General features: G+C 42.7%; 1 protein-coding gene and 1 long non-coding RNA gene across 3 annotated transcripts in view; one reads left to right on the plus strand and one right to left on the minus strand.

Moving 5' to 3' along the window:
* Positions 1-25,152, plus strand: part of LOC124794786 — a 246,117-nt gene that overhangs the window by 44,734 nt on the left and 176,231 nt on the right. The window contains exon 2 of the mRNA XM_047258433.1: positions 1,803-1,981. Coding sequence (XP_047114389.1) covers positions 1,803-1,981 — 179 coding nt within the window. The remainder of the gene's footprint in view (positions 1-1,802; positions 1,982-25,152) is intronic.
* Positions 1-25,152, minus strand: part of LOC124794787 — a 68,508-nt gene that overhangs the window by 39,071 nt on the left and 4,285 nt on the right. For both annotated transcript variants that reach the window (XR_007016610.1, XR_007016611.1), the window contains exon 2: positions 3,619-3,803. This is a non-coding gene — a long non-coding RNA (uncharacterized LOC124794787). The remainder of the gene's footprint in view (positions 1-3,618; positions 3,804-25,152) is intronic.

The raw sequence follows: 25,152 nt of genomic DNA on the forward strand, positions 1-25,152 counted from the left end.
TCTGTGTGCAATAGAATCGAATCCATCTCCTCACGAAGAACAGAAAAGAAGCTAATCCGTATCTGTGTATCATGCAGTGTGAGAATTTTACAGAAGGAGAAACAGCACACACTCTTGCCATGAATCCCCTTTTAGTCATAGTAAATGCTGTCATCTCACTGGTACATATACCAACACAACTTGTCATTAACACATTATCATCAACAAAAAAGAAATTCACAAGGAAGAAAATGTCTTCTGTGTAGTTCTTCCTTTCAGAGATTTACAAAATAGACAGCTCATAAAACAGACAGCCCTCATGCATTTTATTTTCATAACATTAGCATAAAAAACATCAGTTCAGTCATCAGCTTGCATGGTGATTTTTGTGCTGTCATGGAAGTGTGGTGAAAATTGATTTTTAATTGTCTTATAGTGAAATCAACTTCAGACTCTCACCAAACCTTTCTCCACACATGATTTTGCACATTTTGATGGGTGGTCATTTGGATTTTACAATTGAGGAGGATGCTTCTCGGATGTTCTCAGGATCTGATATCTGTTTTTTGAGGAATCTGTCACATCCTATTAGAAAATTTGATGGATTTACTTACATGGTCTGGATGTTTTGTTGGCAGGTGGGGGGTGGTGGTTAGTGTTTAACGTCCCGTCGACAACGAGGTCATTAGAGACGGAGCGCAAGCTCGGGTTAGGGAAGGATTGGGAAGGAAATCGGCCGTGCCCTTTCAAAGGAACCATCCCGGCATTTGCCTGAAACGATTTAGGGAAATCACGGAAAACCTAAATCAGGATGGCCGGAGACGGGATTGAACCGTCGTCCTCCCGAATGCGAGTCCAGACTTGTTGGCAGGTGTCTCTCTATACACTTCAAGCTATCACTAACATCTCCAGACAAAGAATGCTTTGCTGTCCTTCCTCATTTTTCAAAAGAATGCTGATAAAGCCTAATGTTGGACAATCAGCTTGGCATATACACACTTTGGTTTTCTGTTTAGAGCTGACGTTGCTGATTCAAACAGGGGAAGATGGGAAAGAAGAATGTATTTTGATTAAATCTAAGTCTTCTTCCTTACTAGAGCTGCATACTTTCAAAGGAGAAGAGACACCAGATGAATGAATTCCATGGGATCTCTTGTATCACTGTGAATCGCCACTTATCCATGGCAATGACAGAACTTTTATCAATTTCTTTTAAATTCAGGTAACTACTTCCAGTGAATTTGTACTAGAATTCAACTTCTAGCTAACTCACAACCCTTGAGCTGCCTCTGGAAGCCTGGCAGGAATTGAGTGCACAGTCATAATGTCTGTGATTAACTATCTATTCTTGTAGTCAGTCATGTAAGGAACTGGCTGTCACATTGTCAAGTAACTTAGTAACTTGGTGTCGTTAGTGGTTGTTAAAGGTTTGATAAGGAGCTAACTTTGCGGATAATCGGGGATGAGGGAAGTGTGATGAAGTATTACTCATGACTTTTCGCATCACCCCTGCTGATAGGATCTACTGGTCAGTTCGTGTGAAATAAGACAGCAAATTAACAATGGAGGAGGTTACGTAGTTCATAGAAATTAAAATCTGATGCTAGCAATATATGTTCACCATAAATCCTTTTCTTACTTAATATGAAACAAATATTTTAATAAAAGCTGGTGCCCCCCTCTATCACTTTGTGTGCCCCACTAGGAGGAAGTGCACCCCCACTTTGGGGATGGCTGAAATAGACCACCATGTACCAATGATCACCAGTCTTTTGCATAATATGGTTCTACTTCTCATATTTGTTTCATGCCATTCGTTCCAGACGAACACGCGGTGTGAGACCAGGCCAGGCTCGTCAGAGCCAGAGCTGCCGATGCAAGGGCCAGATGGTGGGCATGATATTTGCCACAGTTCTGCTTCTGTGTTGGTTGCTGGTTCTCACATGGCTTGCTATTGTCTTAAATGCAGAGCTTTCGAAGTTGGATGGGACAGTGAGGCAAGGTGAGTAATTGTAATAGAAAAGCAAATAGATTGAAAGTGAAGATGCATGTATGTTGACCTGGTTTGCAACAGTCATATTATTCTGGCAGAAATTGTGACTGTTATACTGGATATTTTTTTTGTTATGTTGGTACATATGTCCCAAACACACGTTCACAGTTTCAAGTGTACAGCATTATTTGTTTCATTTTGGCAGATAGAAAGGTTAGATGTGTTTTAGTGTGTTCAGCGATTTTCGATTATTATAAAAAACTGGAACAAAGAATTTGTGTGAAAAATGGAATCAAGTGCTCTAAATCACTTGAAATGTAAACAGTGGCATATGGTGAGTCTGCTCTAGGTAAAAAAAAAAAAAAGAAGAAGAAGAAGAAATAAAGAAAGAAAAAAGTTTACAAGTTGAACAAGCTCTTCCAAGATGGCCGAGAAGATGCGATTGACGAACCTAGACACCCCAGCGGATCAAAAACAGATAATAACGTTGAAGCTGTGAAGAAAATTGTTTTGGAAAATTGTCATATTACTGTAAGAGAAGTTGCTGAGGATGTTGACATATCGATCAGCTTGTATCATGCAATTTTTTCAGATGTTTTGGGCATGGGACATGTGTTAGTGAAGTTTGTTCCAAAACTTCTCAATTTTGATCAGAAGATTCGTCGCATGAGATCGCTCAGGAGCTCTTGAATGATGTCAGTGATGATCCTGATTTGCTCAAAATGATCATAACTGGTGACGAAACGTGGGTTTGCAGTTATGACATTGAAACCAAAGCCCAATCATCCCAATGGAAGCATCCCGGAGAGCTAAGGCCAAAAAAAGCACACCAAGTTCGTGCAAATGTCAAAGTTTTGTTCACTGTTATTTTCAATTACCGTGGTGCAGTGCATCACGTATTTTTGCCTCAAGGTCATATGGTCAATAAGGAGTATTACGCTGACATTTGCGAGAAGCAGTACGCAAAAACCGTTTGGAATTGGGAGAAACAATTCATGGTTTTTGCATCATGACAATGCACCTGCTCATTCATCATTGCTTTCTGTGAGATTCTTTGGCCAAAAACCACATGACAATCATCCCTCAGCCACCATATTCACTGGATTTGGCCCCTTCTGACTTTTTCCTGTTCCCAAAACTGAAGAGATCTATGAAAGGATGAAGATTTCAGCGATTGAGGAAATAAAAACTGCATCACCAAATTACTCGAGGCTGTACCAAAAAGCATTTATGAGAAGTGCTTCAAGGATTGGAAGTAGCTTTGAAACAAGTGTATTGCATCTGAGGGGGATTACCTTGAAGGGGAAAATATGTATATTGATGAATAAATAAATGTTTTCTCATAAAAAATATAAAATCACTTTACTTTTTGAACACAACTCGTTTATCTGTATTTCAGAATTTAGATTTGAATTCAGTGTGGTGGAATAGGATAAAAATAGTGGCTTCATAAGACATTACCTTCGTATGTGGAATACTTAAGAAGAAAAGTAAAATCCTTGGAGGAAAGTTCAATTATTTAGGAAAAATATTCAGTTGTTATTTGTAGATAATTTCTGTTTTCTACTAGTTTTCCTGATTTTTGCAATTTCATGCCACATGCAAGAGTTTTTAGGAAGCTAGTGTTATCAGCAGAGAATACTGACCTTTGGTTTTCCTTTTTTTTTAAAAAGTGTACTTGAAACATTTCTGTCGTGACCTGCAACTGGTGGTCTGCTTTACATATTTGAGGGTTGAGCTAATAACCAGGAAGTCATATCCAATGAGAGAGTTGCTTCACTGCTTCGTCATCCACAGAGCTGTTAACATTTTGATATGTCAATGGTGTGACCTGGAAGTCAGCAGAACATTGGTATTACAATTTTATAGGGCTCTGCCGTGTTCTAGCTAGCTATTGTCTGTATGACATGAATTTAATCTTGCTTCTCATGTCTGATGAGTTAAATGGAAGCACACAACACCCTACAGAACGTTACAAGATAAATCTCACATTCATCTAATTAGTGGCAACATTTCATAGTACAAAGGACCACACAATTGTGTAACTATACATTTAATTGTGTATCACACCTTTGCGCATCTGAGAATGTAGATGCTCATATACACTCCACCATAAGCAGCAGTGCTGTCTAGAAAACATCACTACTATTAAAACATTAAGTTCAAAACAGAAATGCATAGTTTAAATTTATTTTTTAAAATAAAAGCTAGTTGTCTGAATAGTCTGTCGCCATAAGAGATAGTTGCACGTCATCATGTCAAAATATAAAAATGGTGGGAAAAGGACAGAAAATTAAAATCATGGTGGATGAACTGTCACATTGTTTTTAGTTTCAATATTATATAAGTTTTTGCTGGTAAGCGACTTCATCACGTCATTTCTGTAACACTTCAGTACTTGAGGGTTTTATGCTTATTTATGATTATGAAATAATCAAGAATGTCATAACTTTAAGTACCATGGTGTTTAATAAATATCTTGAGACTAACTCCCTGTGATTAACTGTGACTCATCTGTAACTTAGGAAGGCTGTGGAGAAAACTTAGCTATGTTTTACACTCATGTGAAAAAAATTGCTTCTGCATGGAAATAGTGTCATATACTAGTTTGGGAATGTAATTACAACCGGATTTATAATAAAGACGTATTACATTTGTTTGTATTTGGCAAAATGCCCTCCATGCATTTTGGAAAGAATTCGGAGAATACAAGTGTATATTGGTGTATCATATCTTATGTTACAAGTTTAGTTAAGTGGAAGCAGGGGTGAGAATTCAGAATCATGTATAATATGGCAGCCATTAATGTTGCATATTACAAATAATAATTACATGCACCTCTAATTATATTCAGTGAAAGACTATATTTTAGATTTCTTATAGTGGGATAAATTATCTTATTCCATGAGGAACTGTAGTAACCAAGTAAAACACGAAACTGATCCAAGTAACACAAATACAGCTTTACTCATGAATCTCTGAACAATAACGGAAATAAGCCTCTCATGACTCCACTCATAACAAGACAAAAGAATCATACAGAACGTCCAACTTAAGCAATACACAGGACATAGTGAAGAGTGAGTCAGCACTGTTCCAAGAATATTTAGGCACAAGTTGCCAGTAGAAAGTCTGGTGGAGACCGTGCCATGTGCACACTTCCTACAGGCAGCCTCCAATGGCTGGCCTGTGCTGATAGTTGGTTGTTGATGTAAGAACACACACATAGTGGCATTATACTTGGCACACTTAAACCCACGCACTAGTAACAGGATACAGCACACCTCCCCTTGGTGCGAAGACCCCACCCAGGTGACGAAGGAGACGATGGTGGCCTGATGAGAGACACATCTGTCAGTTCCGGAGCAGCAGCAGCTGGTGCTGACAGCAGGGGCAAGACAATGTGCCGGGTGGGCATGGGAGCATAGGGCTGGAATGTTCAGAAAAGCGGGCGCACCCAAGTGCGGTGGGCCTTTGCAGTGCCTGATGACAGCACTGGGGAGTAGGGTGCTGTTGCCATCTCTGCAATGTCATCAGCAGGCAGGTCCGAGTGTGGAGGAGGTGGGTCTGGACCCATGGGTGACTATGGCCGAGTCAATGATGGTGAAGGAGCCTGTGGAGACATCCTGACAGCAGACTGTGACAATGGACACAAGGCTGGAGACAGACCCGTGCCCGGTGCCAGAAAGCTGGAACCTCAGAGTGCCGCACGTGAAAGAGGCAACCAATAGGACAGGACACTCCCTGCCGCCTTTGGATAAGCAGCTGCCAGCAGCAAGTCGTATACTCTTAGCTCACTTATTTGTTACATAGTTTAATTCTTAATTTCTTTGCGTGTTTTTGGGTACTTGCATTGTTTTAATTCATAAATTTCCGGCGTATTATAGTATTTGAGAGTTGTAGCATCGCACTTTAGTACCTGAATAGTGTAAATTTGCATAGTCGTTTGTCTTCTGTTTTTGTTTTGATCGGCCAGTGTCGGTTGGTCACAGCCAGTGTGCTCCCTGCCGCCGTTGGATAAGCAGCTGTCAGCAGCAAGTCGTATACTCTTAGCTCACTTATTTGTTACATAGTTTAATTCTTAATTTCTTTGCGTGTTTTTGAGTACTTGCATTGTTTAATTCATAAATTTTGAGCGTATTATAGTATTTGAGAGTTGTAGCGTCGCACTTTAGTACCTGAATAGTGTAAAATTGCGTAGTCTCCTTCTGCCGCCGAGCAGTGTGTCAACAGTGCTCAAGTAGCAGCATTACTGCATTTACTAGGCAGTCTTGTATTTAATAACTGTTTAAATTTTGTGTCGAATTGTTTGTGCTCTCTGTAGATTAGTTCAGACGTTCTTTGCACAACAGTTTTTCGCATGGATAGGGACTGTGACTGCTGTGTTCGGATGCGGGCTGAGTTGGCATTCCTTGGCTCCCAGCTTCAGGCAGTGTTGGCTTCGGTCACACAGCTTGAGGCTGTTGCCAATGGGCATCACTGAGGGGGTCTGGATGGGGGTTTGTCGGGGACAGCCAGCTCATCCCACACATCCCCTGATCGGACTACAGCTGTGGCTGCCCAGGATACTGCCCGCATTGAGGCTGACCCCTCACCCGTGGTAGAGTGGGAGGTCGTCTCGAGGTGTAGCAGGGGGCAAAAGACATTCAGCAGGGCTGAACGGAAGGCCTCTCCAGTTTGTCTGACGAACCGGTTTCAGGCTCTGTCTCCGGCTGATACTGTTCTTCGGCTGGATATGGCTGCTTGTCCTGTTCCAGAGGTTGCCCCTCAGTCTGCAAGATCCGAGTGGTCGCAGAGGGTGGGCTTACTGGTAGTTGGGAGCTCCAACGTCAGGTGCGTAAGGGGGCCGTTTAGGGATATGGCAGCAAGAGAGGGGAAGAAAACCAATGTGCACTCCGTGTGCATACCAGGGGGAGTCATTCCAGATGTGGAAAGGGTCCTTCTGGATTCCATGAAGGGTGCAGGGTGCACCCATCTGCAGGTGGTTGCTCATGTCGGCACCAATGATGTGTGTCGCTATGGATCGGAGGAAATCCTCTCTGGCTTCCAGCGGCTGTCTGATTAGGTGAAGACTGCCAGTCTCGCTAGCGGGATGAAAGCAGAGCTCACCATCTGCAGCATCATCGACAGGACAGACTGCGGATCTTTGGTGCAGAGCCGAGTGGAGGGTCTGAATCAGAGGCTGAGATAGTTCCGCGACCGTGTGGGTTGCATATTCCTCGACTTGCGCCATAGGGTGGTGGGGTTTCGGGTTCCGCTGGATAGATCAGGAGTCCACTACACACAGTAGGTGACTACACGGGTAGCAGGGGTTATGTGGCATGGACTGGGCGGTTTTTTAGGTTAGATGGCCTCAGACAAGTACAGAAAGGGCAACAGCCTCAAAGGGTGAGGGGCAAAGTCAGGACATGCGGGGACCAAGCAGCAATCGGTATTGTAATTGTAAACTGTCAAAGCTGCATTGGTAAAGTACCGGAACTTCAAGCACTGATAGAAAGCACCGAAGTTGAAATCGTTATAGGTACGGAAAGCTGGCTGAAGCTAGAGATAAATTCTGCCGAAATTTTTACAGAGGCACAGACGGTGTTTAGAAAGGATAGATTGCATGCAACCGGTGGTGGCGTGTTTGTTGCTATTAATAGTAGTTTATCCTGTAGTGAAGTAGAAGTGGATAGTTCCTGTGAATTATTATGGGTGGAGGTTACACTCAACAACTGAGCTAGGTTAATAATTGGCTCCTTTTACCGACCTCCCGACTCAGCAGCATTAATGGCAAAACAACTGAGAGAAAATCTGGAATACATTTCACATAAATTTCCTCTGCATGTTATAGTCTTAGGTGGAGATTTCAATTTACCAGATATAGACCGGGACACTCAGATGTTTAGGACGGGTGGTAGGGACAGAGCATCGAGTGACATTATACTGCGTGCACTATCCGAAAATTACCTCGAGCTATTAAACAGAGAACCGACTCGTGGAGATAACATTTTGGATCTACTGTTAACAAACAGACCCGACCTTTTCGACTCTGTAAGTGCAGAACAGGGAATCAGTGATCATAAGGGCGTTGCAGCATCCCTGAATATGGAAGTAAATAGGAATACAAAAAAAGGGAGGAAGGTTTATCTGTTTAGCAAGAGTAATAGAAGGCAGATTTCAGACTACCTAAGAGATCAAAACGAAAATTTCTGTTCCGACACTGACAAAGTTGAGTGTTTATGGAAAAAGTTCAAGGCAATCGTAAAATGTGTTTTAGACAGGTACGTGCCGAGTAAAACTGTGAGGGACGGGAAAAACCCACCGTGGTTCAACAACAAAGTTAGGAAACTACTGCAAAAGCAAAGAGAGCTTCAGTGCAAGTTTAAACGCAGCCAAAACCTCTCAGACAAACAGAAGCTAAACGATGTCAAAGTTAGTGTAAGGAGGGCTATGCGTGAAGCGTTCAGTGAATTCGAAAGTAAAATTCTATGTACCTTCTTGACAGAAAATCCTAGGAAGTTCTGGTCTTACGTTAAATCAGTAAGTGGCTTGAAACAGCATATCCAGACACTCCAGGATGATGATGATGACATTGAAACAGAGGATGACAGGCATAAAGCTGAAATACTAAACACCTTTTTCCAAAGCTGTTTCACAGAGGAAGACCGCACTGCAGTTCCTACTCTAAATCCTCACACAAACGAAAAAATGGCTAACATCGAAATAAGTGTCCAAGGAATAGAAAAGCAACTGAAATCACTCAACAGAGGAAAGTCCACTGGACCTGACGGGATACCAATTTGATTCTACACAGAGTACGCGAAAGAACTTGCCCCCTTCTAACAGCCGTGTACCACAAGTCGGTTGAGGAATGGAAGGCTCCTAATGATTGAAAAAGAGCACAGGTAGTCCTAGTCTTCAAGAAGGGTAGTTGAGCAGATGCGCAAAACTATAGACCTATATCTCTGACTTCGATCTGTTGTAGAATTTTAGAACATGTTTTTTGCTCGCGTATCATGTCGTTTCTGGAAACCCAGAATCTACTGTGTAGGAATCAACATGAATTCCGGAAACAGCGGTCGTGTGAGACCCAACTCGCTTTATTTGTTCATGAGACCCAGAAAATATTAGATACAGGCTCCCAGGTAGATGCCATTTTCCTTGACCTCCAGAAGGCGTTCGATACAGTTCTGCACTGTCACCTGATAAACAGAGTAAGAGTCTACGGAATATCAGACCAGCTGTGTGGCTGGATCGAAGAGTTTTTATTAAACAGAACACAGCATGTTGTTCTCAATGGAGACGTTAAAGTAACCTCTGGCATGCCGCAGGGGTGTGTTATGGGACCATTACTTTTCACAATATATATAAATGACCTAGTAGATAGTGTCAGAAGTTCCATGCGGCTTTTCGTGGATGATGGTGTAGTATACAGAGAAGTTGCAGCATTAGAAAATTGCAGCGAAATGCAGGAAGATCTGCAGTGGACAGGCACTTGGTGCAGGGAGTGGCAACTGACCCTTAACATAGACAAATGTAATGTATTGCGAATACGTAGAAAGAAGGATCCTTTATTATATGATTATATGATAGCGGAACAAACACTGGTAGCAGTTACTTCTGTAAAATATCTGGGAGTATGCGTGCGGAACGATTTGAAGTGGAATGATCATATAAAATTAATTGTTGGTAAGGTGGGTACCAGGTTGAGATTCATTGGGAGAGTCCTTGGAAAATGTAGTCCATCAACAAAGGAGGTGGCTTACAAAACACTCGTTCGACCTATACTTGAGTACTGCTCATCAGTGTGGGATCCGCACCAGGTCGTGTTGACGGAGGAGATAGAGAAGATCCAAAGAAGAGTGGTGCGTTTCGTCACAGGGTTATTTGGTAAGCGTGATAGTGTTACAGAGATGTTTAGCAAACTCAAGTGGCAGGCTCTGCAAGAGAAGCACTCTACATCATGGTGTAGCTTGCTGTCCAGGTTTCGAGAGGGTGCGTTTCTGGATGAGGTATCGAATATATTGCTTCCCCCTACTTATACCACCCAGGAGATCATGAATGTAAAATTAGAGAGATTTGAGTGCGCACAGAGGCTTTCTGGCAGTCGTTCTTCCTGCGAACCATACGTGACTGGAACAGGAAAGGGAGACAATGACAGTGGCACTTGGGGTGCCCTCTGCCACACACCGTTGGGTGGCTTGCGGAGTATAAATGTAGATATAGATGTAGACACCTCCACAGCAGGTGACGATGAGCTCAAGGCGGGAGAGCAGTGGGGTGGGCTGCAGCAACAGTAGCTTCTGGCAGTTAGCGGGGCACAACTGACCAAAGTGGCATGCCACCTGCCCATCAGCCTTACAGATGATGTAAAGATGGTGTCCCTGAGAGTCGACAACAGTGGCCCCTATCCACTTGAGTTAGTGACCAAACCCTCGCTCCTAAACTGGGTATCACAGTGCGAAGCTGTTCGATGAACCTGACTGCGGCAGGTGGGGTGCAGGCCACAGAAGGTATGCATGGCTGCTGTCTGTGAACCAACTCAACTGGGCTCTACTCCCCGATAAGCATGAAGCGATTGGTGCTCAGGAAATGGAGAAGGGCATCATCTGGTGAAGAATCCACACCAAACCTTTTCATTTGGAGCTTGAACATGCGCACTAGTTGTTCTGTCTTGCCATTTGATTGAGAGTGGAATGGAGGAGCTGTAACATGACAAATGCTGTGATGGGAACAAAACAGTTGAAAGGTGTGAGAGATGAGCTGGGGCCCGTATTGGAAACTAAGGTACAAGGCAACCCCTCAGTAGGAAAAAAACCATCAAAAGTGTATGAATTGTGACCTTAACCAATGTCAACACACCTGAGAGTGTAAGGAAACTGTGAAAAACTGCATCCACAACCAAGAGCCAATAGGAATTCAAGAAGAGATCCGCAAAGAAACCTGGGAGCTTCCTGTTGTCAGGTACACTGCTCACTAATCATGACAAAATGGACAATATCACCATCAATCCATGGCCAAAAAATATGTCTCCTAGCTAGCATTTTAGTGTGTGAAACTCCCCAAAGGCCCAGGTGGAGATGATGTAGAACCTCACGCTGTAATTCAGCAGGAATGACTACTCTGGGAGAGGGGTCTTCAGTGGACAACAACATTGTCAAAAACAGAGAGGCAAAACCCTAAGGAAAAATAGTTGTGCAGGGGACTGAAGCCCGACCTGGCGGTTTATCTGGCCAACCCTGTTGAACCAACTAAACTACCTGACGCATAACAGCGGCAACAGTAGCTGCTATGCGCAAGCTCGTAATTGGGAAACCCTCGACCAAGGCTTGATTTCAATATTGAGAGAAGCAAAGCAAAGCAAAGTTGGGATCGGAACCCACAGAAGGCGATACGAAGCATCCACATTGGCATGTTAAGATGTAGGTTGAAAATGGATATCAAAATTGTAGGAGAACAGTGCCCAGCACTGTAGGCGATGTGCGGCTTTGTCGGGCTAGGAAGTGTGAGGGTTAAACAAGGAAACCAAGCATTTATGGTTAGTAGTAAGGTGAAACCTGAAGCCATACAAAAAAGATGAAATTTCTGGAGAGCATGGCAAGAGGCTCTTTTTCCACCTTAAGAGTAATGGTGCTGGCTCAGAGTTAGAGATTTAGAGCCGAAAGCAAAAGGTCATTCAGAGCAGTTTGCATATCAGTGTGCTAGGAATGCACCAAGGCTGCACTGTAAAGCATCAGTCACCAAAACTATGTGATTTAGAGAGCAGTTTGGATTTTAACATCTGTAAAGCACATTTGCAGTCCGAACTCCATCTGAAAGGTACATTCTTGCATAACAAGGCACACAACAGCTAGGCCACTGTGGCCTCCCCTGGCAGTTGTTGTTGTTGTTGTTGTTGTTGTGGTCGTCAGTACTGAGACTGGTTTGATGCAGTTCTCCATGCTACTCTATCCTGTGCAAGCTGCTTCATCTCCCAGTACGTACTGCAGCCTACATCCTTCTGAACCTGCTTAGTGTATTCATCTCTTGGTCTCCCTCTACGATTTTTACCCTCCACGCTGCCCTCCAATGCTAAATTTGTGATCCCCTGATGCTTCAGAACATGTCCTACCAACCGGTCCCTTCTTCTTGTCAAGTTGTGCAACAAACTCCTCTTCTCCCCAATTCTATTCAATACCTCCTCATTAGTTATTTGATCTACCCATCTAATCTTCAGCATTCTTCTGTAGCACCACATTTCGAAAGCTTCTATTCTCGTCTTGTCCAAACTATTTGTCATCCATGTTTGACTTCCACACATGGCTACACTCCATACAAATACTTTCAGAAACGACTTCCTGACACTTAAATCTATACTCGATGTTAACAAATTTCTCTTCTTCAGAAACACTAAAGCTGCATGCCCTCGGGAAAAATTACGGCTGTAGTTTCCCCTTGCTTTCAGCTGTTCGCAGTACCAGCACAGCAAGGCCGTTTTGGTTAGTGTTACAAGGCCAGATCAGTCAATCATCCAGACTGTTGCCCCTGCAACTACTGAAAAGGCTGCTGCCCCTCTTCAGGAACCACACGTTTATCTGGCCTCTCAACAGATACCCCACCGTTGTGGTTGCACCTACGGTACGGCCAAATGTATCGCTGAGACACTCAAGCCTCCCCACCAACGGCAAGGTCCATGGTTCATGGGGGGGGGGGGGGGGGCTGGCAGTAATTTATTGTATTTTTCCTAGGGAGGCCTGACACTCTTTCATGGATGAGGGGCTAGGCATAGGCGTAACAGCAGAGGTGTGGTCTGGTTGAGGGTGAACCCTATCCTGCACATCCTCGAACCCCCAAATAAACAATAGAAGATTGAAAAAAACAGGTTTCATGAGGTTGCAGTGTAAACCTGTGGCCAGTAAGACAGAAAAGTGAACAAATTTTTCAAGTTATCAGCTGTGGAGGAGCCCTTGAAAACAATATTATCTAGATAGTTAACACAACCCAGGACAGGCATAGTCAATTGCTCTAAAAATCGGTGGAAAATAGCTGGGGCAGTAACCACACCAAAAGGAAGGCATAAACATGTATATAGACCAAAAGGAGTATTCAAAACCAGAACTCACTGAGACTCTTCGTCCATAGGAATCTGCAGATAAGCTTCAGACAAATCAATTCTAGAAAAGTACTGGCCACCCAATATTTTCACCAACAGTTCATCCTGGCATGGGAGAGTGTACATATCCGCTATTTGCTGCATGTTGACAGTAGTACTGAAGTTGCCACAGAGACAAAGCTTCCCAACGGCTTCCAAACTATGACCAGTGGAGACGACCATTTATTAGCCATAACGGGTTGCACCACTCCTAGTGATTGAAGTCTGTCCAGTTCTGCTTTCACTTGATCGTTCAGGGTGACAGGAATGGGACACACATGAGAAAATTGAGGCTGAGCTGTGGAAACCAAAGAAATGTGAGCAGAAAAATTCATAGCACACCCAATACCTTCCAGAAACAAGTCCAAAGATTCCTCACACAGTGTTTCCACTTGGGATTATGATACCTGATTAGACACAAGGTGAACTGAGTTGGTGATAAAAAAAATGCAAATGCCAAAAATGTGTACATCCTGAACAAGTTCTCAAGCAGCAGCAACCACCAACAAAGTAATGGAATGAACCACTGATTTGTAAGAGGCAGATGCTGTAAATTGTCCCAACAGCAATGTCCTATTTGTTATACTGATCAGCTTCCAAGTGGCTAGTGTCAGTGGTGGCGAACCTAGACTCACATAGGTTTGAGAATTCAGTCATGTCACTGTAGGACCTGTGTCACCCTATAGCCAGAGCACTTGACGAAAATCACTTAAGTCAATAAACAACGTGGAATCAGACAGTTCACAACTATGCCCATATCCTGAACAACCTTTCTTTTGGCAAGCATTATAAATAGCTCAGCACTCAGGGCACGCCAAATGTCCCTGCCATGCAAAATGGAAAGGACAAGACAGAAACAGAGAATGTTGATACTGCCACTGTGGTGGTCGCAGCTGCTTGGGCGGGCCTCGGTCTGCTCGGTGTTGGGTCCACATGTTTACTGCCGCTTCTTTGTGGAATTGTGCAAGCTATCTGTCATTCCAGTGGGCACATTTTGTGACACCACTGCCACATCACCATATGCTTGAGTTTGGTCACCCGCTGCCCAAGAAACTTCAAAAGATTGTGCTATTTGAAAAACTTCTGCCAGTGGGGTGTTTTCACAGAGTAATGCCCTCTGGGTCACTGCCTTGTCTGGAGCTAATCAGATAATTGCATCATACACCATAGAGTCTTGCATGAGAGTAATCATGGGCATCATTAACGAAATGACACCTACAGCTAAGGCCTTGAAGTTTGGCTGCCCAGGCCCTATGTGACTGGTTTGGTTTCTTGTAGCATTAGTGGAATTCAACTTGCATCACTAATACGTGCATTCATTTGTCATGGAAGTTGGACAGTATACTGCTCACGTGATCAAAAATGAGAGCTTCCAGTTCTTGTAAAGGGGAAAGTTGACACAGTAATTGATACATCTTAGAAGGAATAGGGCTTTCCACAAATTCGAGTTTGTCACACCAAAAGCCAAAAAATGCTGCCCGAGTCTTTCTTCATAAGCTTCCAATCCTCAGCTGAATCATCATACTGAAGAAAAGTGAGTGGATAGATTGGTGGAAAAGTACCCTGTCTGTTAACGGAAGCTGACAAAGTGATCACTGTCAAAGCAAGCTGTTCAGTCAGGGCCAGTAGGACATCTGTAAGGACTAAACCTGATGAAACCACATTTGAAGACTGCACATGTGGAAACCATTCGAAAATCATCACAAATTGTGTGGTAACCAAGTAATATATGGAATTGAACCAAGTAAAACAAATGTGGCTTTATTCATAAACAGCTGAGCGATAACGGGAATAACACTCTTGTGACACCACACGTGACAAAAGATCCATACAGAAGGTGCCACATAAGTGATACACAGAACAACTGATGTAAGCAATACAAAGTAAAAGAACATAGTGATACTAAGTCAGTGCTGTTCCGTGCGTATAAAGACATGAGTCACCAGCAGATGGTGCAGCGGAGACCATCTCACGTGCATGCTTCCTACAAGTGGCTTGTAGTTGCAGGGTCACACTGCTACAGTTGGCAATTGATTTAAGTACATACACCCATCGACACTACACTTGGCACACTCAAACACTCACACCCTAGCAGGCGGATACACCTGGAACTCATAGTGATGGTAATAGTGGCAAAGATCCACAACTGTTTCCAGTACGATTGCAAAAGCTAGTGGCACATGATATATGACATGGCAGATCCTATCTATCATCTTTATGAAGCAGAAGTAAATTTCAGTGATTGACATAATGCTAGTTCATTAACTAATTGCATTACATTTAAACAGTTGTAAAATGTTCTGCATTACATTTTGAAACAGACACACTGCAACTGCAGATGATGCTGAATTTGACACTAGCAGTTAAAGCTCATGATCAGGACATTTATTACTTCCATGTTAACCTATTATAAACTTATTGCAACAATGTACAGTAGAAGCCTGATATAACACTGTTGTCGGAGGGCATGCTTTACTTCCAAGTTTTAGTGTACCCGCAGAATATTGAGAGTGAGCCATATAATGACAAACTACATATGGAAAGTTAGGAAGAACGCATAATGCAATATAACACATACTGTACTGTATTAAGATTCAAAGAACATTAAAAGTAAAAAAATTCTGAAACTTGCCTAACAGGGTACAGCAATTAGACAAACTTCACTGAAATGTCACCCAAACAATAACACAAGTTTCAATGCAGTATATAAAGATCACTATAAAATACAGTATGATAATCTACAACACTGCCTGCAAGTTACAGTACATCATTATTCTGCTGCTTTAAAGAAGTCAGTCAACTTTCTTTGGTGAAAGTTTTATGTTCATCAAGTGCAACAACTCGATTTGGTTTGGTTCACTTTGTTCCTCCATCCACACAGTCACTTTATTTATTATTATTCAATATTTCACATGTACTGGGATCATCATCTACACTTTCTTCTTCAGCTTTATCATTCTCATCATCGACTGCTTCACTACTCATTTGGAACAGCATTAATAATGTCCTTGTCATTTTTTATCTCTGAAATTGGTTCTTTGTTGCTGACAACTACCCAGTGGTTCAGGTGTTCAAGATCAATACTGCACTGAAGAATATCACACGCAGACTGGATGTCACTGCTATAGGGTCATAGCCGTCGACACTTATGTCAATATCTATGTCCCTACGGCATTCATCTGTTGTGTTATCATCAATGGAACACTTGTTCCAGCATTTCCTAATAACGATTAGACCAATGCTTTGTACATCAGGCCTATTGAATGTGGTTTGAAAGACAAACTGGTTGTGATACAGCCAGCAGGACATCATTGAACAACAAGGTTGTGCCCAGGAGATGGTGGACCATATTGCCTGTGTGATCCAATGAGCTGCTGCAGATTCCATTCCCTATTCTAGCAACCACCTCTTATGACAGCATGCCCCTTGGTAAAATAACAAATGTTGCTTGGCAATCAGAGGCAGGCACACAACTCTGCAGAAATACAAACATCTTCTAACTACAGAAAACTTTCATGCCTTCAGATCTGCAGCACCACAAGCTAGGCAAGTGATAAAAGTATGGAGCAGAATCTTTGGAAAGGAATTTGTACTTCCATTAATCAGTTCATTTACACTGCACCTCAAGAAGGCAAATTTTAGGCAAGGACAGTACACCTCCTCTTATGGCCTTGTTGAGAAAGGAAATCTTGGTGGGCACCCCAAAAGACACAGCTCAGGTTTTAGATGAACACAATTTTATCATCACTGCATTATCCAGATGAACATCTGCATTCTATATGTTTCATAGAACTGTGGAGATAATGAGGCTATCCTGGTGGTTCCTATGTAATTCAATGGTCTACAATCTTCTATTCTCCATATGGGAATTAGAATCAGCTGTGCCAGAGACACTGCTCCAGGACCAGATCAAATTCATTATGCCATGATCCTTCATCTGTGCCCTGAAGCCAGAGGTAAGCCCCAAGCTCCTATCCTGTTTCCATCAGGTCTGGTTTGATAGGCAGTACCCCACAGTGTGGAAGTAGTTAATGCTAATTCAGTTATGGAAACCCAGAAATGGTATCATCCCCGTCAGTTATCGGAGTGTAGCTCTTACCAGTTGTATGGGTAAGACCCTTGAGTACATGCTCAATCACTGCCTCATCTGGCTCCTCAAAAACCTGTGTCACCTGTGGTGCTCCAAATGCAGTATCAAGTGCTACCATTCTACCCTTGACAACTTAATTGTATTGGATGCAGCAGTACAGGATTCTTCTTATTCCAAAACCATTTGGTTGGTGTGTTTTTTGACCTAGGTAAAGCATATGACAACACTTGCAGGTTCAACATTCTTCGCCAACTTCAGGAATGGGGACTAAGTGGAGATGCGCCACATCTAATCCAACCCTTCCTCGAGGATTGGTGCTTTCACGGTTTTATTTGTGGCGGTTTGCCTGAGTGCTAAATTCAGGAGAATGGGGTCCCTTAAAGCAGTGTACTCAGTGTCACCTTGCTTTGCAGCCACTGTCAGTGACCTCTTCTCTGCAGTCAGGAACCTTGTTAAATGATCTTTGTTTGTGAATGACCTTGACACCCCCTACTGTTCCTCCAATCTTACAACAAAAATGGGGCAACTGCTGCTGGCCATCAGGAGGCTGGAAGCTTGGGCCAGTTCTCACCAGAGAATACATGTTACAATTTTAACTGTGCTCAAAGTTTTAACCAACTAGAGCTCACACATGGGGACAATATTTTACATTTCTCGTACACTAGGCCTGCTATTTGGCTCTAAACTAACCTGGCTCCTGTACCTGAAAGACCTGTGAACAAAGGGTTTCAAGTCATTGAATATTTTGCAATGCCTTAGTGGGAAGTTGTGGAGACTTGACAGCTCCTGCCTCCTGCAGTTTTATAGGACATTTGTCTGTCCACTCTTAGGTTATGGTAGCATGGTTAATGGAGCAGCCAGTATTTTCTACCTCAATATGTTAGACACTATCCACCAAGAGAGCATTTGGATATCAACTGAAACCCTTTGGACCAGCCCAGTTCAGAGTCAGTGTGCAGAGGCTGGTGAACCGACACTGGGTTTTTGCACTGGAGTGGATTCACAGGCATTACAGTATGAGGTTTCTCATCTGTTCCGATTCTTTCAGTGTACTACAAGTGGTCTTTCAAATCAAACTTGTAGACCAATTGAGTCAACTCGTCCACTACTCCTTACAGTGGTTCCAACACCATGGTAAGGTGGTGATCTTTTGCTGGGTACCTGGGCACTTCGGGATAAAGGGAAAAAACATAGCTGACAAAGCAACCAAAGAAGCATATCAAGATAGTATTGTACATCAATGTGCTGTGCCCTTGCATTCTGTCATCTCATTATCTGATAGACAAATTGTGTCCCAGTGGGAGACTGAATGGTTAGTGATGCAGTCAATCAAATCAAGTCCATAGGCATGGGAGACTTCATGCCAATCTCATCAGTGGCAGAAAGTACTGCTAACCAGAGTGCACATAGGCCATAGCCATTTAACGTATGGTTTTCTCCTCTGGCAAGAGGTTCCACCACTCTGTGAAGTTTGTGGTGTGCCACTTTCGGTTCAGCGTACTTTAGCTATTCCAGTCTCAGAAACTAACATACGGTCAGGAGAGCAGTGTGCTGCCCACATGCCTCTCCATATCCGCATCCAATGACACCTACGGGCTGAGGATGATGTGGCGGCCGGTCAGTCCCATTGGGCCTCCATGGCCTGTTTGGGAGGAGTTTAGTTTAGTTTTAGTACTTTATCTATGTTTGTCTTACATGCTGACATCACAGCAGCCCTCAGTTCAGCTGGAGAAATGATCACAAACTTCGCAACAATGACACTTGTGTTACATGGGTTCTGAAATATTGTGTTCCATCTGGCCTAATCCCTAAAGTGTTGGGAAGGGGACATGAATTTTAATGCAGTCTTTCTCTTGTGCCTATCTGCGACTCAGCAACTCCACTATATGGTGAGTAGCAACTATCCTTTACATTATATTGTCATTAACATGTTATAAACTATTCTGCATGTTCAGACATCCTTCATGTCAACTCCCCCCCCCCCCCCCCCCCCCCCACCCCTCCTCCCGCAAGTGAATGGCAGGCCACTAATGGCCATGATGTTGAGTGTCCTGCATCCAAAATCATTATTGTCATCGCCGTCGTCCAATTGATTAACTGCTAGGACTGGTCAGTGTACAACACAGAGCGTAGAGTGTGCTCAGCAAAAGAACTCCAGTTGATGGACCAACCAGCATGGACGTTGTAAAACCTAGTGTGTGAACTGATGATTGGGTGGCAGTCTAAGTACTCGCACAGGGCGCGGGGGGGGGGGGGGGGGGGGGGGGGGGTGTACGGGTCTTGCAGAAGTCTTACAGTTTGTGCTGATGCTTATGCCTCTGTGGATGAGACTGGCATGACATGGTACCATAGCGGCTAATGGAGATTTGGTTTTAAACTTCTACATCTACATGCATACAACACAAGCCACCGTATGGTGTGTCGCAGAGGGTGTCTTGCACCAGTAGTTCCTGTCCTTTGCTGCCTCACTCCCAAGTAGCCAAGGGAGAAATGGCTGGCTCTTTGCCTCCGTATGAGCCCTAATTTGCGTTGTCTTATCTTCATGGGCCTTACGTGAAATGTACATTGATGGAAGTAGAATTGTTTTGCAGTCAGCTTCAAATGCTGGTTCTCTAAATTTTCTCAACAGTGTTCCACAAAAAAGAATGCCATCTTCCTTCCAGGGATTCCCACTTGAGTTCATCTTCCATCTACGTAATAACTGTGTGATGATTAAACCTACCACTGACAAATCCAGCAGACCACCTCTGAATTGCTTCAACATCTTCCTTTAATCTGACCTGGTGCGGGTCCCAACACTCGAGCAGCACCCAAGAATGGGTCACACTAATGTTCCGTATGAGCTCTGCCTTATAGATGGAACCACATTTTCCTAAAATTTTCACAATAAATTGAATTCAACCATTCACCTGCCTACTTCTGTCCTTACGTGCTCATTCCATTTTATATCGTTTTGCCGTGTTACACGTACATATTGAATCACTGTGGCTATTTCAAGCAGTACGGTACTAAGCTTTATTTGGGCATTGTGGTACTCTTTTTCCTACTCATCTGCATTGGCTTATAGCCTACTACATGTAGAGAAAGTTGCCATTCATGACAACTCGTAGAAATTTTGTGAAGTCATCTCGTTACCTTCCTACAAATAGTCAACTATTGCATCTTTCTGCACACCACAGCATCAACAGCAGACAGCCGCAAATTGCTGCACACCCTGCCCATCAGATGATTTATGTATGTATATAATTAGAGAGGTGCTGTCACACTACCCTGGTGTGCTATCATCCAGAGATCACGGTGCCACACCAGAGTCGGAAACATGTATTGATACCACTGATATTAGCGATGTCTCACTACAATCTACTATGACATATGGGAGTTGCTCCTGAAGACCACGCCTCTCCTCTCAGTACAGCAGTGCCCTCATACCAGACGTCAATATGGAGCTGAATATGAAAGTGAAAGTGCTTTATCCAGTTTGTGACTTCATCTGAAGGATTTAGCACCATGGTGTAGAGCCAACAAATTGTTAAACATTCTGATGGACTTTTAGTTTAGTAAATGTTGAACATTGTACCTAAAGAACATTGTACCTCAGTTTGGTAATTAGTGCAGCAGGTAACGCTTTGTTAGTCAGTGACAGTTGTGAATTATCCAGTACGCCTGCAGCAGAGAAGTGTGTAAAAGGTATGTAAATCTTTTATTTATTAATATAATAAAGTGAACTAATATTTCATGAGTTACAGTTTCTATGTGCCACTTCACCAAACAATCAAAAATAGTTTCATCTGGTCACAATACCTGGGGCACTCCTGATGATACCATTTGTGCTCATGAATACTTGCTGTTGAGGACAACATACTGTGTTCTATTATTAAATAAGTCGGTTGAGCCCCTCACTTATCTGTAAACCTGTTCCAAATGTTTGTATCTTTGTTAACAGTCTGCCATGGGGCAATGTGTCAAATGCCTTCTGGAAATCTGCCAGTCGCCTTTCATCCATAGTTCACAGGATATCATGAGAAAAGGGCAAGCTGAGTTTCACACAAGCAGTGCTATGCTGATTTGTGGATCAAAGCCCTTCTATCTCAAGAAAATTTATTATATTTGATTCGAGAATATATTCAAGAATTTTGCAGAAAACCAGTAAAGATATTGATCTTGTAATTTAATGGGTCCTTTGTATAACCCATCTTACGTACTGAGATTACCTATGCCTTTTTCCAGTTGCTTGGGACTTTGCACTAGGCAAGAAATTGGTGGTAAATGGAAGCTAAGTAAGGGGCCAATGCCATACAGTACTCTTTTTAAAACCAACTTGGGTTTCCATCTGACCCTGGTGACATTTGTTACCAACTCTTTCAGTTGCTTCAGCATATCTCAGGGATGCCTGTTACTATGTCCTCCATGCAGGAGTTGTATGACAGTCAAATGATGTATGTTTGTACAATCCTCCAGCGTGAATGATCTCTTAAATGCAAAATCTAAAACTTTTGGTTTCTTTTTGCTGTCTTCTACTGACACACTAGACTGGTTGACAAGCGACTGGATAGAAACCTTTGACCTGCATAGCGATTTTACATAGGTCCAGAATTTTCTTGGTAAGATCTTTTGCTAAGCTGTGACAGTGGTATTATTTCTATGCTTCATGAAATATTTTTCTTTATCTCTCTTTTTTCCAGCCACATGAATTGTTACTGAGTTTTGCCTGTCATCATTGGCTCATTTTGTTTGAAACAAGAGTATAACAGTCTCTGCTTCCTCAGCAATTTCTGGAACCACTTACTCAACACATACTTCTCAATGGTATGATCTAAAATGGCTTTGACCATAATTCCTCTAGGTCCATCGTACTTAAACTAAATGATGTTCACTCATTTTGTAAGTGGAATGCTAACAACTACTTATCTGCACTTTCTAGCAAAAATACTCTCGTAGCTTTCTTGATGGATTTATTAAGTTTAGTAGCTGTCATCACTATGATATCGTAATCATTAATCCATGTCTATTCAGAAAACATCAGTAAGGTAAGGTCTGTGCTGAAAAGTGATTCACAAGACTCACTGTCCATACCACCTGCAATAAATTTATAGATGTCCCAGTCTGTAGCTGGTAGGTTAAAGTCGCCCCCAACTATGGGTATGATTGGGTATTTCCCCACTACTGAGCATAGAATGATTCCAGAGATGTCACCGTAGAATCGGGCAGCTGGAAAAACATCTGATAAGTAACTTGAGTTGAATTTTTAAGCATGTCCAGATAACTTCACAGGCAGACTCAATTTTGATCTCGATAGACAAAATTATTTTGTTGACTGCGATGAGTGCTCTCTCTTATGTCATCTACTCTGTGTTTTTTATATATGTTTCATGCCTCGCTAGGGATTTCACAGCTTTTTACATCAGATTTCAGCCAGCTCCTGCTTCTAAGAATAATTTGAGTGTGACAACTTTCCTGGAGGCTGATAAATTCAGGAACTTTGATATAAATACTTCAGTAATTTACTGTTAAACCTTTGACAGTTGAGGTGTCTTTACTCTGATTTCGTTCCCTTCTTACTCGCTAGTGAGAATTCATCCATCAGATGACCTCAAACTACCACCTGTAGTCGAGATGATCTAAGAAGATCTCTGTCAACTTGTGGCACTGTTTCCAGCTTTCACTTGCAAAGCACTAACAGTCTCAGGCGAAAACATTAGCAGTCTACAGAGCTCTGAGATTGACGTGTTGCCATAGAGACATTTATAAAATTACGTTATGTTATTGGATGGGGTAGCCCCATGAAGCTGCTACTACAACTATCAGGAATCAATGGACCGACTAAACTGCAGCCTAAAAAGAAAAAAAAAAAAGAAAGAAATAGGCACTCCACAAGTATTTTGCTATGTGGTTAGCTGCTTCCTTTCCATAGCACACCCCTGACTATCAAGGGGGATTCTACAATTCTCCATTCCATAATGCAGGTCCAGAAGTCTCTCACGGAATCAACGGAATCTTTGGCTGAGACCCTCCACTTGACAACAAACCAAAGGACCCCCATGAGTTGTGGGAACATTGCTGAAAATTGAGAGTCTACTTGCACCCCACTCATGAAACCTGAAGTGTTCACCACTTCTCCTAGCAAGCCGTATGGACTGAGGATTAGCAACCCGTATGAACTGAGGATGGCCTCAGAATGCAAGCAACGGATATCATTGGTGCTGACATGAGCCGCAGCTTGCAGAACAACTGCACCTGCATGCTCAACAGCTGTAGGCAAGGCTGCCTCCACATCTTGGATGAGGCACTCTGGCAGACATACCAAGTGCACATTGGATTTCTTTCTGGCTCTGGCTGCTGTTTCTATAATGGATCTCCTGATAACCAGCAAATCCATTCCCATGTGTGCCTGCTTGGATGCTGCCGAAGGAGCAGCCACCTGTCCTCTCACATGGCAAATGGGTGAGGTGATGAGACTGCCAGCCTCAACATTGGCTCTCCACCTCGAGTGAGGTGAACGCTTGTCAACTGCCACTCAACCTGTGGTGAAAGTGGATCACTACTTTGGTTACTCTGCAAGGAGTCTCAGCAGCAGAGCCTGTAGGTGAAACAGGCGACACTTTTGGTCTTCCGTGTGATGTGCCAGTTTCTCCACCACCACTGCACGTTGAGGCAGCAGCTTGAGGATAGCTGACCAAGGCCAAAAGCATCTTCAACTGTTCACAAACTGCAGCCCTCTGCTCCTGTGTCTGCACACGGCATGCACACATTCTGTTCACCCTAGTACTGCTAACTTAAGAATTAACTATAATACTATGTACAGAAAGCTACCTTATTGAGATGGCAACAACAGAGGCTGATAGATTACTGAGCTTTGTACAGCTGACTGTTCAAAAGAAATGACAACCGCACTACAGATTATGCAAATCTGCACTTTACAGTTAGTAAAACAAAAGTTTACGCCTCTTAAACACACATAGTGCACAGAATTTAAGAATTAAAGCGCAAGAAAACACACAAAAAGCTAAATTTACAACTTGCTGCTCTGGAGGCACATCACAAGCAATGTCTGGTAAGTAAGTACAAATCAGCAATCTGGTTTGTGTCTGTTGCTACGTCTTGTTTTTGTCTAACTCCAGAGGAAGTGTTGTTAATGAGTAGGGGCTATGACAACAACCTGTACAAGACTGTTTAGTTGGTGGCTGTATCACCAGGTCATACAGGGAAGTTAACTAGTGAAACTGTAGGTTTACCTCTGTTTCACCAAGGAAGTGTTAGAGGCCCTTTGCTGTTCTTAATCTATGTAAATGATTTAGGAGACAATCGAAACAGCTCTCATAACTTGTTTGTGAAAGACAGTGTTGTTTACCATCTAGAAAAGTGATCAGAAGGTCAAAGTAAATTAAAAAATAATTTAGACAAGATTTCTGCATGGTGTATGGGCATGGTGGTCTGTCAAGTCATGGAGGTCTCAGGTTCAGTCTCGGATAGGGACTGTGATGTTTTTTCTCTCCAATCTGTACAGGATTGCCCCAGGTCCGCTCAGCGTACTAGCTTGGGTGTTGGGCTTGCCACACTCAGTCTCCTAGTGTCACATCAAAGAAAGGCTGTACTTTACATATAGTCATCATGTCAATAGCCCATTCACCATTTTCTTTTCATTGTGGTGTGAAAAGTGGTAAATGACCCTGAACAACAACAATTGTCAGATCCTCGACATGCATATTAAGAAAAATCTGTTATTTTCTATTACATGATTAAAGGCTGCTGATTCAATTAAACATTTAGAGATTACAATTATGAACATCTTTAATTTGAATCTTCACATAAAAAATGTAGTCAGGAAGGTGAATTAAAGAGTGTGGTTTACTGGCAGAACACTTCAAAGGTGCAACTAACCTACTAATAAGTCTGCCAACACTACACTTGTCCATCCTGTATTGGAATATTGCTGCACGATATGTGATCCTGACAGAAGAGATCAGAAATCTTCAGAGG

Source organism: Schistocerca piceifrons, chromosome 4 (assembly GCF_021461385.2).
Source record: "Schistocerca piceifrons isolate TAMUIC-IGC-003096 chromosome 4, iqSchPice1.1, whole genome shotgun sequence".
NCBI lineage: Eukaryota > Metazoa > Arthropoda > Insecta > Orthoptera > Acrididae > Schistocerca > Schistocerca piceifrons.